At 42.2% G+C, this 15,973-nt stretch overlaps 2 protein-coding genes across 3 annotated transcripts; both read right to left on the bottom strand.

The window, feature by feature from the left end:
* Nucleotides 1-772: 772 nt before the first annotated feature.
* LOC129830529 (cation channel sperm-associated auxiliary subunit TMEM249-like) lies at nucleotides 773-2,255 on the bottom strand. The gene is made up of 5 exons (XM_055893094.1): nucleotides 2,144-2,255; nucleotides 1,903-2,003; nucleotides 1,466-1,658; nucleotides 1,191-1,276; nucleotides 773-919 (listed from the first exon to the last, which is right to left on the bottom strand). Exons 1-5 carry the CDS (start codon nucleotides 2,253-2,255, stop codon nucleotides 773-775), a joined length of 639 nt encoding a protein of 212 aa, XP_055749069.1.
* A 3,317-nt stretch (nucleotides 2,256-5,572) lies between these two features.
* Nucleotides 5,573-7,971, bottom strand: LOC129830861 (uncharacterized). Of its 2 annotated transcripts, XM_055893666.1 has the most exons (8): nucleotides 7,257-7,959; nucleotides 6,993-7,169; nucleotides 6,841-6,902; nucleotides 6,678-6,758; nucleotides 6,549-6,590; nucleotides 6,309-6,480; nucleotides 6,194-6,229; nucleotides 5,576-6,093 (listed from the first exon to the last, which is right to left on the bottom strand). In XM_055893666.1, the coding sequence occupies exons 1-7, from the start codon at nucleotides 7,318-7,320 to the stop codon at nucleotides 6,216-6,218; spliced, it is 612 nt and encodes a 203-aa protein (XP_055749641.1). In that variant the 5' UTR covers nucleotides 7,321-7,959; the 3' UTR covers nucleotides 5,576-6,093; nucleotides 6,194-6,215. The 2 variants fall into 2 exon arrangements, with proteins under 2 accessions (XP_055749640.1, XP_055749641.1); XM_055893665.1 differs by having other exon boundaries at nucleotides 5,573-6,093; nucleotides 6,194-6,480; nucleotides 7,257-7,971.
* Nucleotides 7,972-15,973: the final 8,002 nt, after the last annotated feature.

Here is a 15,973-nt window from a genome sequence, read left to right as displayed (position 1 = left end):
CAACTTTGCAATGGTTTGCTGAGCTAGATGCAGGTAGCCTATAGCCCCTGTCAGGCAGACATTCATTTCAGGGAAAAGTCCACAATGAAACTGGCATTAAATGTGGATAATGATACATTTGTGATAGAGCTGTGACCATGATCACAATTGATGACTTCCAATTTAATTAACCAAATATGACCATTAACAATGGCATAATAACACAAGGCTACAACAATAAACTGAGTTATGGTCAATTTATTAAAACCGTTTACCAGCTCCAAGTGGGCTGCACAAGTGGCACAAATTGATTTGCAATGACTCCATTGATATCGTAAATTCAACATATTTATTGTAGCAAATGGTAGGCTATATCTCAATCAATCAAATGTATTTATAAAGCTCTTTTTTTTACATCAGCTGATGTCACAAAGTGCTATACAGGAACCCAGCCTAAAACCCCAAACAATGCAGATGAAGTTGTTCTCAAGAGCTGTGTTGGTGTTACAGGATTCTGACTGCTATGTTGCAATGTGGAAAGAGCAGTCACAGTGGAAGCAGAATATTAGGGATGGCAACATGATTTGATAGACTTGGTTGTCGAAGACCAAATCAATGATTTCAAGAGATATTTCAGAAAACTATAATGAAAAAGACATGCAGAGACATTTGATTACAGTTAGAAAAACAATATTTAAATTTTGTCTGTTTATGAAATATGGATAGGGTAAAGGCAACATGGCAGGGACACTGACAGGACTACGTGATTGATCACAGAGGAACTTCCTCATCCTCAGATAGGTGGACTGTTGTGATCATTGTTAGCAGACAGGATGATTTTGGGCCTGTGGATGACAAGGTGCCGTTTAGAAGTGTCCTGGTAGTCAAAGTAATTGAGGTTGAGTTTCGTCGCTATCCTCCTGCCCTGGCACTCCAACAGCTGTGAAATAAATATAAAAATATTCTGTAATATAAGTGGATGAGCAAGGGAAGGAATGGGCAGTGATATAGACCACATACTACATTATGGTCAGATGTTTACTAAAATATATGATTGGTTGATGAGAAGCAGGCCAGGGCCCATATCTAGGATCAGTTTTGCCTTCTAGATCATAATGAATAGGATTATATGGACAGATCCTAGATCAGCAATCGTACTCTGAGACGCTTCGTCACATAGTGGCAATAGTAATTCTACTCAGCAATGATACCTCATATTTCTCTGAGAAGCCACTGAGTTCCCTCCCTTCAATCTTGTATCCATTCAGCATCAGCTTGTACATCAGCAGTACCTGTCCTAAAATGATGTCATGAACATTCGCCTGCAATGCCTTGAGACTTAAATCAGTCATTTTGCTGGACATCCATTTAAACTATCTCTTCACTTTTGTTTTCATTATCTGAGCACTAATAGCCCATGACTGATTTGAATGAAGGATCACAATTCCACACTGACAGAAAAGGAGTAACAGTACTAGGACCTCACCACTCTTCTGCGCTATCATGCGTATGTAGATCTGGTGCAAGGGGCCCCTGTGGCGTAGGTGTGTGTGGATGTAGTAGCGGTACTCCTTCTTCTTGTGATCGATCACCAGGCGCCGGCGGAAGGCCCCGGAACAGACCAGCCATAGAGAGAGACACATGCTGAACACCAGGAACCCAGTATACTTGTGATGATCCTGAACCAGGAAGAGGTAAGCTTAAAGGTTATGGTAAAGGTCAGTCGAAGGGAGAACGACTGAAGAAAGCCTACCTACAAGGACAACAGTTAATGATATGAGATTTACAACTGCTCACAAAAGGAAAACTAAACATGTGAGATGTGCTTACAATTCTCCCTTTCAACCAGTATTCAAAAAAGAGAAATAGCATGTCGGGCAATTTCAGGTTGTGTGCCTATTCCTCATGGGAGCACTCACACACCCCAAACTCCATGTTCATGTAACAGGCAGTTCCAATGGTGGAGGCGATCAGTAGCAGTGAACCTTTCCAGATGTTTTCATGCTGATATTCAAGAACAAACACTGCAACAAATCATATCACCATCAACCAGAAAACCAACCAAAGAAACATTTGAAAACAAATCAACTGAAACAAAATAATTTGAGATAGCAATAAAAGTACAGTTAAATAGAAATGAGACGTCAACGAATAGATCTCTTACCGTCCTTCACTATAGTGAATGGATAGCAAGGGTTGTTCTTGATCTTATCTGTGAGTGCTTGCTCAGTGGCGTTGAACTGATGGTCCCACGTGCCAAAAATCCCAATAGTCATGGTGCTAACAGGCTAAATGGAGAGGGTTACATGACAGAAAACACAATGTCAATAATTGAAAGTTGCATTACAGTGTCATTTTAGTGTAAAGAGTGTATCATGCAAAATACTCACACTCGTTGTTATGCATGTTTTAGTCAAAAATACATGATGTTCTGTAACCAAATCCCTAAACCTTCTGCCTCCTACAGTGGAAGATAGAAGACAGTAAATTGACAACAATAGGTTGTCATGGTAACTAAGTAATTATTGTTGTCTGATAACATTCTAGAGCCCTATGATTCAGGGTAGGGTTCATAGCCCAGAGCTGTGAGCTGAAATGTCTTATAGCGTTCACAATGATTCTCTGGGGTTGCAGTTTTGCTAAATCTGTCCTCAGGAAGTTAAATGTGGTGTGATCACCAATTTTAGTATCATGTGAATGTGCTCATTCAATAGCAAGGTCAAGGGATTATTATTAAAAGGTACATATAAATCATTTCTGAATGTGGCTGCTGTTTCATGTTGTCTTTTGCTACCCCCCTGTGTAGTGAGACAGCACGTTATCACTGTTATCAGGGGGCCCGTCAACGGAACAGTCATAAATCATGCAGCGAGTTATGTCAAGATCGCAGATTTTAGAGAAACAACAAATCTCGGTACATATAAGTGTCTTATATAATCTGAAAGCTTAAATTCTTGTTAATATAACTGCACTGTCCAATTTACAGTAGCTATTACTGCAAAAAAAATCCATGCTATTGTTTGAGGAGAGCTCCTAACAACAAAACACTTTTTTCACCGCGATAGGTTTGATAAATTCCCCTCTGAAGGTGAAATGTGTACTTACATTCTGAAATCTTGCTCTGATTTATCATCCAAAGGGTCCCAGAGATAACATGAAGTGTCGTTTTTCATATCCTAAAAAGGTCCATATAGCATGCACAATCGATTTTGGATTTCCACTCGTTCAATTTGCAAAGAAAGGAATCTGTGAAAATCTCACAATAAACGTTGTTTCAACGAGTCAAATCACATACGTATGTATTCCTCAGAGATTCTAGAAGGTAAGAAGACTTCACTATATCATTAAGGGTGTAGTATATCCTATAGGACACCATATTTGGTCAAAGAGCGACGCCTTCATGGCACGCCGATGACGCGGGCGGTCAACACTTGAATGACTGTGTCTTTGTCAAATAAGCACTGTCACGACTTCCGCCGAAGTCGGTCCCTCTCCTTGTTCGGGCGGCGTTCGGCGGTCGACATCACCGGTCTTCTAGCCATCGCCGATCCACCTTTCATTTTCTATTTGTTTTGTCTTGTCTTCCCACACACCTGGGGCCTGTTGCACAAAACTAGGATAAGGGATTAAGCCAGGATATCTTGGTGATCCTGGCTCAATTGATCCGTAATCCGGTTGCACTAAAGATGGATAGGGGGCAGGAGGATATGTTATGGTATAAATTACCATGGAGATTTATTCTGTGGAGCTAGCCTGCTCCAGACCAGGCTAAATTCCAGGATCTATTTAATCTCATCCCTAATGTCAGTCAGCAGTCACCACAAATGGAAACCAATAGTTATTTCACTGCTCACTATACATTGTTATCACATATAACTAGACCCACTGTCATTATTTAAATGTTTGTGATCATTAATTTCAATGATTTTGGATAAAAAATGATTTTTAGATGATGTTGCTATCATTAGATAATTTACAGTTTCCCATAGACTATAAGGCTATATATAAAATGATAGAATATTAGGGCCACAGAGGGGAAAAAAACACAAGTCATAATATTGTAACCAGTTGTTTTAAAGGAGGACAGTTGTTAAAATGACAGATGTGGGGCATTTCGTGAAATTGTACTTCAGTATGGTTTCATAAACAAAGACATGCTGATGTGCCAGAATATTAAGTATCACATTGTCATAAGTATCAAAACAATATGTAGCTTTTCTGCAGAAAGAACCAGCCTCATAAATTTATGACTTTATCCTTTTTCTTCAGTGTGGCCCTAGTACTCTGTCATATAAACAAATACACATTCCATATGAATATAAAAACACAATGTGTAACATTATGTTCCTTTATTGAATAAGGACAAAACAAAGCAGGTAAACCATCAGCTCCTTTCGAAACTGAAGTCACAGTGACTCTACAAGATGGAAAGCACAGAATCCAAGCATATTATACAAAATGATACATACACATTCAAAGGTCTGTATATAACACACCCTGCATGTCTGCACACTAAAATAAATGCAGGACAAATCCATACACATCAACTGAACAGAAATGAATGGATGCAGTAGCCTCGTATTACACAGTATACCGCACAAACATCATAAGAGGCCAAATTCGTAAAAAAACGAACCCAAAAAAAACCAAATTCCTCTGCCACCGCAGGACATATTTAACCAAAATTGAAAGCACACATACCAACTAAAATAATTCAACACATATTGGTCCCTCAGCAGCCGACCACTGTCGTCATCAGGGAAGATTGCCGGATTGTCCCAGTCCATGGCTGGTGGCACTCTGGGGGCCCTCTCCTTCCTCAGGCAGGCCACATTGTGGAGGACAGCACAAGCCACAGTAATATCACATGCCCTAACAGGGCTGACCCTTAATTTGTGAAGGCAGTGAAAGCGTGCCTTCAGGAGGCCAAAGGTCATTTCAACTCTGGCCCTGGTCCTGGCATGGGCATGGTTGTAGGCCTGCTGTGCTTCCTGGGGGTCTGTGAAAGGTGTCAGGAGAAAAGGCTGGCAGCCATACCCCCTGTCTCCCAGCAACACACCAGAGAATTCACCTGTCAACACAAAATCTCATCATTACTACCTCATAAACACAGTGATATTCTTGACACAGCCATGATGGTTATAAATAGGGGTTGTGTGGCTTACCTTGTGATAGGCACTGATAGATTTCAGAGGCCCGAAAGATTCTGGAGTCATGGACTGAGCCAGGCCATTTTGCCACAACATTGCTGATCACACAGTCAGCATTGCAGACCATCTGAAATCATAAGATGAGGAATATTACACCAATCAATGCACATCACTGGCAATGCAGAGTGTTCGTCAATGGACAATATCAAAAAGTTATGTTCACCTGAACATTAATGCTGTGAAAGGATTTCCTATTCACAAAATCGGCCTCATGGGCACCTGAGGGGGCTTTTATCCTTATGTGTGTGCAGTCCACTGCACCAATGACATTGGGGAAACCTGTCACACAAAGTAATGAGTATCCTACTATGTGTTAACAGTTGTCCTGTAATTTGTAGATCCTCTTACCTGCAATCCTATAGAACTCCTCTTTGATGTCACAGAGTCTTCTGTGGCCAGGGAAGGAGATGAAGACATCTGCTAATGCTTTGATAGCCAGACACACACTCCTTATTGTGCGGCAAATTGTGGCCTTGTTCAGCTGTTCTGCATCCCCCACTGAGTACAGGAAGGCTCCACTAGCAAAAAAGCGCAAGGCCACACAAACCATTTGCTCCACACTCAGTGCATGGCTCCGTGCAGTGCGGTGCTTAATCCTGGGACCCAGTAGTCTGCATAGATACCTGATGCCATCTGCAGAAAACCTGTATCTTTCATATAGATGGTCATCAGGGAAGGCCAGTGGATCCAACCGGTCCCTGAAGACCCTTTCTCGCCTGAAGGCTCTCCTCAGCACAAGTGCTTCTTCATCCACCACACCTCGCACGAATGGGCATGCCATTGTCAGAGCAGAAAGGAACACACAATTTTGGGCCTTCATATAGGCTAGTGGCCACACCTGGTGCTGGGGGGGGTGGGCAAAAGAGGGCGATGCCTTATAACGATGACTTGGTTGTACTGATTGCTGGGAAAATAAAAAAAAAACCTTAGAAAGATGCCACCGTCCTGTGTGCTCACAATAAGAGCTCATATGTCATGGCTCACTTGACTTTAAGAGAATATACCTAATTTTTATTTTGAGCTGTGTCATCTTCTTGGAGCTGGGGGAGGAAAGAAAAATAATGATTAATACATTTGTGTTACAGTTAGCATACAGTGTACATTGAAGGCATATCTCACCTCCCTCAAGTTTTTTTATTTCAAGGTCCAGTTTCCTAATTGTCCTCTTTTTTATTTCGGACTCCAGTGCAAGATTTTCCATCTTTTTCTTCTTGTACTGAATGTCTATGTCTGCCAGTTCTATTTGGCGCCGGAGGTGGTTGCCATACAACTTTCTGATAGCTTGTGAGCTCTGTGAACACAATACAATTAGCGCAGCTGGAATTTGGCAGGATGTGGTGTCCTTTTATTAATACGCACTATGTTGCCAGGCTGGTTTTCCCACTGTATAGCATCTGGGTCCTGTAAAAGAAATTAGATTTTTTGATTTTGATGAGGACTCCTCACCATTGTAGAGTAAATAGTACTTTCACAGTCTTAACATGATACCTCATGCCTTCTGGAATCCAGAGAGATGGTCTCCTCCTCATCATCGTCTCCATCATGTGCTGTTGCACTGGGGCCTTCACCCTATCACATTTAATCGGATTCATATTGAAGCTAGTAGACAAGACATGCCAGGCCTACAGTATGCCTTTGATGGAGTACTCACTGGATCAGCATCGTCTGGTGCTTGTGCTGGTGGCTCTAACAGGAACACAGTGCTGCCAGACACTGCAAGGCAATAGGTAAACCAAAGTCAGACAGTCCAAATTGATTCAATATGAATGTGGTTGTATCCCATGTAGAGATGGAAGGACATACCTTGAATGAAGCGGGTGGCATCTTGGGAGGAACCTATGCTCGTCTCTTTCCCCCCAGGGATCCCCTCTAAGACGGGCCTGCCTTTATTTAGCTCCAAGGCCATGTCCTCTGCTGGGGTAAGGTCAGCCTTTGGTGACCCACCACCCGTGCCTTGTCTGTGGGTATTCTTTTTCACTGCTAAAACAGTACAGACAATGTGTGAGCAGGCACCTTCTGGGTACAATATATGCTTGTGCTTTGTTAAATATTAGTCAGGGACCATACCATTCTGCAGAATGTTCTTGTATTTGATTTTGACCTGCTGCCATGTCCGTTTTGGCCCGTTCATGTTTAATCTACACACACACACACACACACACACACACACACATTTAATGGAGTCACACTGCAAAAAATTACTTGGTATTTTTGTCTTGTTTTCAGTAAAAATATCAAAAAATTTATCATAGCTTTATACAGTGTGATGGAGTTACTTTACACAATTTCACTCATATCTGCAGTGCATTTCAATTAAAAATTTAACCGTTTCATAATTACAGTACAACTGCATTTTTGGAGATGTGAATTAAATATTTGAATTGTAATTGTGATGTTTCAGCGGAGCGGTGAGTGTGTAATTGTGCACTACTTACGCATTCAGGCGGTCTGCAATACTTTGCCACGCTTTTTCTCTTTGCTTTATCACTGTGGCGGTGTTGCCTTCTTAATTATATCTTTTACCTCCTCGTATGCCTCCATGAGGATTTGTGCTTCCGACGGGGAAAAGTACGCGGCTCTAGTTGCCATGGTAAATCAGCTAATCTGTGATCTGTGGCGAGGTCTATTTGAGTGAGCCGTGAGCGCGCACCTATCCAGGATTGGTTTCACCTGGCTTAATGAATCCGTGTCTGCTCATCCTGGCTTGGTCTTTGTGCAACCAATTAAGCCTGGACGCACATGTTTTGGCTTCATTGAGCTCAGCTGAGTCATTTATCCCGGATGTCTTAATTCTGCTTTTGTGCAACAGGCCCCTGGTTTCAATTCCATCATTACATGTTGTGTATTTAACCCTCTGTTCACCCCATGTCCTTGTCCGGAATTGTTTATTGTAGTGCTTGTGCACGTTATGCTGGTGTGTAACGGGTTTTGTTTACCCATTAATTTATTGTTCTGTTTACGGTGGTTTTGTATTTCAAACTGCGCCGTTGTAAATCAGTTTTTGCTCTCCTGCGCCTGACTTTTCTGCCGCCAGTACGCACCCCCTACAAGCACCAATTGGGGTAAAACAGAGCTAGCTAGATAGCCAATGAGCTGGGCTTCACGGGAGTATCCGGAAACCATGTATATGTCATAAAATGTAGGTACTCACCTTGTACGACAGCATGCCTTTTCATTTTGGACAAAAATTATAAATATACTCAGTTATAAAGTTATGAAAACTAGTTGTTTTGCAAATGTTGAACTTATAATATGGCTACTAATACTTGGAAAGCTAATTCAAAGTCCAAGTATACAGATTTGACGATATTCTTGCAGAAAAATGTTATATGAATGCGAATGTCTCCATCATGATTTGCCCAATTGTACCTGGTGACTTCACACTAAAAGTCTTGTAGTTCACTCATACTTCAGGACCTCCATATCCGGCTTCTTCACCTGCGGGATCGTCTGAGACCAGCCACCCGGACAGCTGACGAAACTGAGTATTTATGTCTGTACTAAATCCTTTTTGTGGAGAAAAGCTCATTCTGATTGGCTGGGCCTGGCTCCCCTTCGTGTGGGCCTATACCCTCCCAGGCCCACCCATGCCTATATCCTACCAGGCCCACCCATGCCTGCGCCCCTGCCCAGTCACGTGAAATCCATAGATTAGGGCCTAATGTATTTATTTAAATTGACTGATTTCCTTATTTGAACTGTAACTAAGTAAAATTGTTGAAATTGTTGCATATATATTTTTGTTCACTGTATATTACACAGTACAAGTCAAAGGTTTGGACACACCTACTCATTCAAGGGTTTTTCTTTATTTGTACTATTTTCTACTTTTTACACTACATTGTAGAATAATAGTGAAGACATCAAAACTATTAACACATATGGAATCATGTAGTAACCAAAAAAGTGTTAAACAAATCAAAATATGTTTTAGATTTTAGATTCTTCAAAGTAGCTTTGCACACTCTTGGCATTCTCTCAACCAGCTTCACATGGAATGCTTTTCCAACAGTCTTGAAGGAGTTTCCACATATGCTGAGCCCTTGATGGCTCCTTTTCCTCCACTCTGTGGTTCAACTCATCCCAAACTATCTCAAATGGGTTGAGGTCAGTTGATTGTGGAGGCCAGGTCATCTGATGCAGCACTCCATCACTCTCCTTAATCGTCAAATAGCCCTTACACAGCCTGGAGGTGTGTTGGGTCATTGTCCTGTTGAAAAACAAATTATAGTCCCACTAAGCGCAAACCAGATGGGATGGCGTATCGCTGAAGAATGCTGTGGTAGCCATGCTGGTTAAGTGTGCCTTGAATTCTAAATAAATCACCAACAGTGTCACCAGCAAAGCACCCCCACACCACCTCCTCCATACTTCACGGCGGGAACCACACATGCAGAGATCATCCGTTCACCTACACGGAGTCTCACAAAGACACGGCGGTTGGAGCCAAAAATCATCAAAGGATAGATTTCCACCAGTCTAATGTCCATTGCTCGTGTTTCTTGGTCCAAGCAAGTCTCTTCTTATTATTGGTGTCTTTTAGTAGTGGTTTCTTTGCAGCAATTCGACCATGAAGGCCTGATTCACACAGTCTCCTCTGAACAGTTGATGTGTCTGTTACTTGAACTCTGTGAAGCATTTATTTGGGCTGCAATCTGAGGTGCAGTAAATCCTCAAAATGTCAAGAACTTTGACATTTTCTTCCAGTGCAGTTGCAAAAACCATCAAGCGCTATGATGAAACTGGCTCTCTCTAACTTATCCTCTGCAGGAGAGGTAACTCTGGGTCTTCCTTTCCTCATGAGAGCCAGTTTCATCATAGCGCTTTGATGGTTTTTGTGACTGCACTTGAAGAAAATGTAAAGGTTCTTGACATTTTGAGGATTTACTGACCTTCATGTTTTAAAGTAATGATGGACTGTTGTTTCTCTTTTCTTATATGAGCTGTTCTTGACATAATAGGGACTTTTACCAAATAGGGCTATTTTCTGTATACCACACCTACCTTGTCACAACACAGCTGATTGGCTCAAACGCATTGAGGAAAGAATTTCCACAAATTAACTTTTAACAAGGCGGCACAACTGTTAATTGAAATGCATTCCAGGTGACTACCTCGTGAAGCTGGTTGGGAGAATGCCAAGTGTTCAAAGCTGTCATCAAGGCAAAGGGTGGCTACTTTAAAGAATCTAAAATATTACATTTTGATTTGTTTAAAACTTTTTGGGTTAATATACGATTCCATATGTGTTATTTCATAGTTTTGATGTCTTCACTATTATTCTACAATGTAGAAAATAGTACAAATAAAGAAAAACCCTTGAATGCCTAGGTTTGTCCAAACTTTTTACTGGCACTGTATATATTTGTGATGGGATGTATGGACAAAGTGGACAGTATATGGATAGAACATGTAGTATACAGTATGTATTGTGTAACATGAAGTCCTATGAGTGTCATCTGATGAAGATCATCAAAGGTTAGTGATTCATTTTATCTCTATTTGTGCTTTTTGTGACTCCTATTTGGCTGGAAAAATGGCAAACATTTTCTGTGAGTTGGTGGTGACCTAACATAATCGTTTGTGGTGCTTTCGCTGAAAAGCCGATTTGAAATCGGACACTTTTGTGGGATTAACAACAAGATTACCTTTAAAATGGTATAAGATACATGTATGTTTGAGGAATTTTAATTATGAGATTTCGGTTGTTTGAATTTGGCGCCCTGCACTTTCACTGGCTGTTGTCATATCGATCCCGTTAACGGGATTGCAGCCATAAGAAGTTTTAAACAACAGGGTTTCCTATTTTGACTTAGTTGATGTCCCAGGGACAGTTAGCGCAGAACATAGGTCATTCCACCCCAATTGTGGTAAGAACTATAGAAACAATGGTTAAACATTGAGAGATTTATTCACCTCTGAATCTACAGATCCCATGTGTATGTGTGTGTATATTTCATACTCACTCCCATTGATTCTAACCTTTCAATGTAGATTTTAGCATTATTACGATAAAGGTGGTAAGGGTAGGCAACAACACATCTGCCACGCTGATCCTCAACACTGGGGCCCCTCAGGGGTGTGTGCTTAGTCCCCTCCTGTACTCCCTGTTCACCCACGACTGCGTGGCCAAGCACGACTCCAACACCATCATTAAGTTTGCTGACGACACAACAGTGGTAGGCCTGATCACTGATAACAATGAGCTGCGGTTATCCCCCTCTTCAAAGGGGGAGACACTCTAGACCCAAACTGCTACAGACCTATATCTATCCTACCCTGCCTTTCTAAGGTCTTCGAAAGCCAAGTCAACAAACAGATTACCGACCATCTCGAATCCCACCATACCTTCTCCGCTATGCAATCTGGTTTCAGAGCTGGTCATGGGTGCACCTCAGCCACGCTCAAGGTCATAAACGATATCTTAACCGCTATCGATAGGAAACAGTACTGTGCAGCCATATTCATTGACCTGGCCAAGGCTTTTGACTCTGTCTATCCCCACATCCTCATCGGCAGACTCGACAGCCTTGGTTTCTCTAATGATTGCCTCGCCTGGTTCACCAACTACTTCTCTGATCGAGTTCAGTGTGTCAAATCGGAGGGTCTGTTGTCCGGACCTCTGGCAGTCTCTATGGGGGTGCCACAGGGTTCAATTCTTGGACCGACTCTCTTCTCTCTATACATCAATGATGTCGCTCTTGCTGCTGGTGAGTCTCTGATCCACCTCTACGCAGACGACACTATTCTGTATACTTCTGGCCCTTCTCTTGACACTGTGTTAACAACCCTCCAAGCGAGCTTCAATGCCATACAACTCTCCTTCCGTGGAATCCAATTGCTCTTAAATACAAGTAAAACTAAATGCATGCTCTTCAACCGATCGCTGCCTGCACCTGCCCGCCTGTCCAGCATCACTACTCTGGACGGCTCTGACTTAGAATATGTGGACAACTACAAATACCTAGGTGTCTGGTTAGACTGTAAACTCTCCTTCCAGACTCACATCAAGCATCTCCAATCCAAAGTTAAATCTAGAATCTAGAAATCTAGAATTTTACCCTTGTAAAACTGACCATCCTACCAATCCTCGACTTCGGTGATGTCATTTACAAAATAGCCTCCAAAACCCTACTCAATAAATTGGATGCAGTCTATCACAGTGCCATCCGTTTTGTCACCAAAGCCCCATATACTACCCACCACTGCGACCTGTACGCTCTCGTTGGCTGGCCCTCGCTTCACACTCGTCGCCAAACCCACTGGCTCCAGGTCATCTACAAGACCCTGCTAGGTAAAGTCCCCCCTTATCTCAGCTCGCTGGTCACCATAGCAACGCCCACCCGTAGCATGCGCTCCAGCAGGTATATCTCTCTGGTCACCCCCAAAACCAATTCTTCCTTTGGCCGCCTCTCCTTCCAGTTCTCTGCTGCCAATGACTGGAACGAACTACAAAAATCTCTGAAACTGGAAACACTTATCTCCCTCACTAGCTTTAAGCACCAGCTGTCAGAGCAGCTCATAGATGACTGCACCTGTACATAGCCCATCTATAATTTAGCCCAAACAACTACCTCTTTACCTACTGTATTTATTTATTTTGCTCCTTTGCACCCCATTATTTCTATCTCTACTTTGCACCTTCTTCCACTGCAAACCAACCATTCCAGTGTTATTTTTTACTTGCTATATTGTATTTACTTCGCCACCATGGCCTTTTTATATTTTTATTTATTTATATATATATTTTGTTTGCCTTCACCTCCCTTATCTCACCTCACTTGCTCATATTGTATATAGACTTATTTTTCACTGTATTATTGACTGTATGTTTGTTTTACTCCATGTGTAACTATGTGTTGTTGTATGTGTCGAACTGCTTTGCTTTATCTTGGCCAGGTCGCAATTGTAAATGAGAACGTGTTCTCAATTTGCCTACCTGGTTAAATAAAGGTGAAATAAAAATAAATAAATAAAAAGACAGCCTATAGGGAGGAGGTTAGAGACCTGGCAGTGTGGTGCCAGGACAACAACCTCTCCCTCAGTGTGAGCAAGACAAAGGAGCTGATCGTGGACTATAGGAAAAGGAGGGCCGAACAGGCCCCCATTCTCATCGACGGGACTGAAGTGGAGCGGGTTGAGAGTTTCAAGTTCCTTGGTTTCCACATCACCAACAAACTATCATTGTCCAAACACACCAAGACAGTCGTGAAGAGGGCATGACAACACCTTTTCCCCCTCAGGAGACTGAAAAGATTTGGCATAGGTCCCCAGATTCTCAAAAAGTTATACAGCTGCACCATCGAGAGCATCCTGATCGGTTGCATCACCGCCTAGTATGGCAACTGCTCGCCATCTCAAATCAAATCAAAGTTGATCGTAAGGCGCTACATGGGGTAGTGCGTACGGCCCAGTACATCACTGTACTTGGCCGTACGCAGTACCCTCTGTAGCGCCTTACAATCAACTTTGATTTGACAGGCTGACCCCCCACTCCTTCAACCTCTGCAGAAATGCTGGCAGCACTCATACGTCTATTTCCCAAAGACAACCTCTGGATATGACGCTGAGGACGTGCACTCAACTTCTTTGGTCGACCATGGCGGGGCCTGTTCTGAGTGGAACCTGTCCAGTTAAACCGCTGTATGGTCTTGGCCACCTTGCTGCAGCTCAGTTTCAGGGTCTTGGCAATCTTCTTATAGCCCAGGCCATCTTTATGTAGAGCAACAATTCTTTTTTTCAGATCCTCAGAGAGTTCTTTGCCATGAGGTGCCATGTTGAACTTCCAGTGACCAGTCAGTATGACCAGTCAGACCAGTCAGGGAGTGTGAGAGCGATGACACCAAATTTAACACACCTGCTCCCCATTCACATCTGAGACCTAGTAACACTAACGAGTCACATGACACCGGGGAGGGAAAATGGCTAATTGGGCCCAATTTGGACATTTTCACTTAGGGGTGTACTCACTTTTGTTGCCAGCGGTTTAGAAATTAATGGCTGTGTGGAGTTATTTTGAGAGGACAGCAAATTTACACTGTTATACAAGCTGTACACTCACTACTTTACATTGTAGCAAAGTGTCATTTCTTCAGTGTTGTCACATGAAAAGATATACTCAAATATTTACAAAAATGTGAGGGGTGTACTCACTTTTGTGATATACTGTATATGTCTTGTTCGATTAAATTCATATTTATATCCAAAAACCTCAGTTTACATTGGCGCCATGTTCAGAAATGCCTCCAAAATACCTGGAGAAATTGCAGAGAGCCACGTCAAATAACAGAAATACTCATCATAAACTTTGATGAAAGATACATGTTTTACATAGAATTAAAGATACACTTGTTCTTAACACAACCACTGTGTCAGATTTCAAAAAGCTTTACGGCAAAACACAATATTCAATAATCTGAAAACAGCGTTCAGCCACAGAAGCAAGCCATACAGTTACCCGCCAAATTATGCAGTCAACAAAACTCATAAAAAGCATTATAAATCTTCACTTACCTTTGCTGATCTTCGTCGGAATGCACTCCCAGGACTCCCACAAGAAATGTTTGTTTTGTTCGGTAATGTCCATCATTTATGTCCAAATAGCTATTTTTGTAGCGTGTTTGGTAAACAAATCCAACGTCAGGAAGCGCGTTCACTAAATGCTGACGAAATGTCCAAAACTTCCGTAACAGTCAGTAGAAACATGTCAAACGATGTATTGAATCAATCTTTAGACTGTTTTCAACATAAATCTTGAATAACGTTCCAACCGGAGAATTACATTGACTTCAGATGAGCGATGGAACAGAGCTCCCTCTCATGTGAACGCGCATGGTCAGGTCATGGCAGACCTGACTAATTCCCCTCTCATTCGGCCCCCCTTCACAGTATAGGCATCAGACAAGGTTCTGCAGACTGTTGACATCTAGTGGAAGCCGTAGGAAGTGCAAACTCATCCATATCTCGCTGTGATTTCAATAGGATCTTGGTTGAAAATCGACCAGCCTCAGAATTTCCACTTCCTGTTTGGATTTTTTCTCAGGTTTTTGACTGCCATATGAGTTCTGTTATACTCACAGACATAATTCAAACAGTTTTAGAAACTTCAGTGTTTTCTATCCAATACTAATAATAATATGCATATATTAGCAGCTATGACTGAGGAGCAGGCCGTTTACTCTGGGCACCTCTGTGCACCTTTCATCCAAGCTACTCAATACTGCCCCTGCAGCCATAAGAAGTTAACAAATCTGCTAAGACCCCCAAAAAGTTGTTGCTGGCTTATCAGCTCAGTGTTACAAGTAATGGAAAAAGAACATTGGTTTAGATTACGTTACCCTCAACTTGTTAAACAAAAACAACCTTCAATCATTACTCATCGTCCGTATCTACAGGAGGAAATGGGAGCTCATCCAGAGTCGGCAACTCATTAGTCTCACCATCCTCTGGAGAGGCATAAAATCATAAACAGTGTCGGCATTGTTAAGTTAACTTACATGGCATCTCTACTAGGAATGGTAAGTTCATTTGCATAGTTAGACCCCTATGGGAACTCCCACAAGCGGTAAACCTGCTCCTACCTTAACTGGCCCCAACCCACACATCCAACACTCTTTTTGTCCAGATGTAAGATTAGCAAACATTTCTGCTTTAGATAAGAACAAATTGTCCTCATTGTTGTGAGGGCCTAGCAAGGCTCTCTTTCGACGATGACCATCTACTTCTGGGCCTCTACTCCGGGTTGGCGTTGGTCCCTTTCTCTCAGGACTCATCTCACCCTCTGT

Source organism: Salvelinus fontinalis, chromosome 32, assembly GCF_029448725.1.
Source record: "Salvelinus fontinalis isolate EN_2023a chromosome 32, ASM2944872v1, whole genome shotgun sequence".
NCBI lineage: Eukaryota > Metazoa > Chordata > Actinopteri > Salmoniformes > Salmonidae > Salvelinus > Salvelinus fontinalis.
This window is presented reverse-complemented; position numbering and strand designations above follow the sequence as displayed.

Coding starts and splice junctions, on each gene's coding strand:
- LOC129830529 (XM_055893094.1), bottom strand. CDS start 2,255: ATGACTATTGGGATTTTTGGCACGTGGGACCATCAGTTCAACGCCACT. Junction 2,004..2,143: donor ATTCACTATAGTGAAGGACG/GTAAGAGATCTA, acceptor GATTTGTTGCAG/TGTTTGTTCTTGAATATCAG. Junction 1,277..1,465: donor CATGATAGCGCAGAAGAGTG/GTGAGGTCCTAG, acceptor ACATCATTTTAG/GACAGGTACTGCTGATGTAC.
- LOC129830861 (XM_055893665.1), bottom strand. CDS start 7,320: ATGAACGGGCCAAAACGGACATGGCAGCAGGTCAAAATCAAATACAAG. Junction 6,759..6,840: donor CACCAGACGATGCTGATCCA/GTGAGTACTCCA, acceptor TAAATGTGATAG/GGTGAAGGCCCCAGTGCAAC. Junction 6,094..6,193: donor CAGCTCAAAATAAAAATTAG/GTATATTCTCTT, acceptor TTATTTTCCCAG/CAATCAGTACAACCAAGTCA.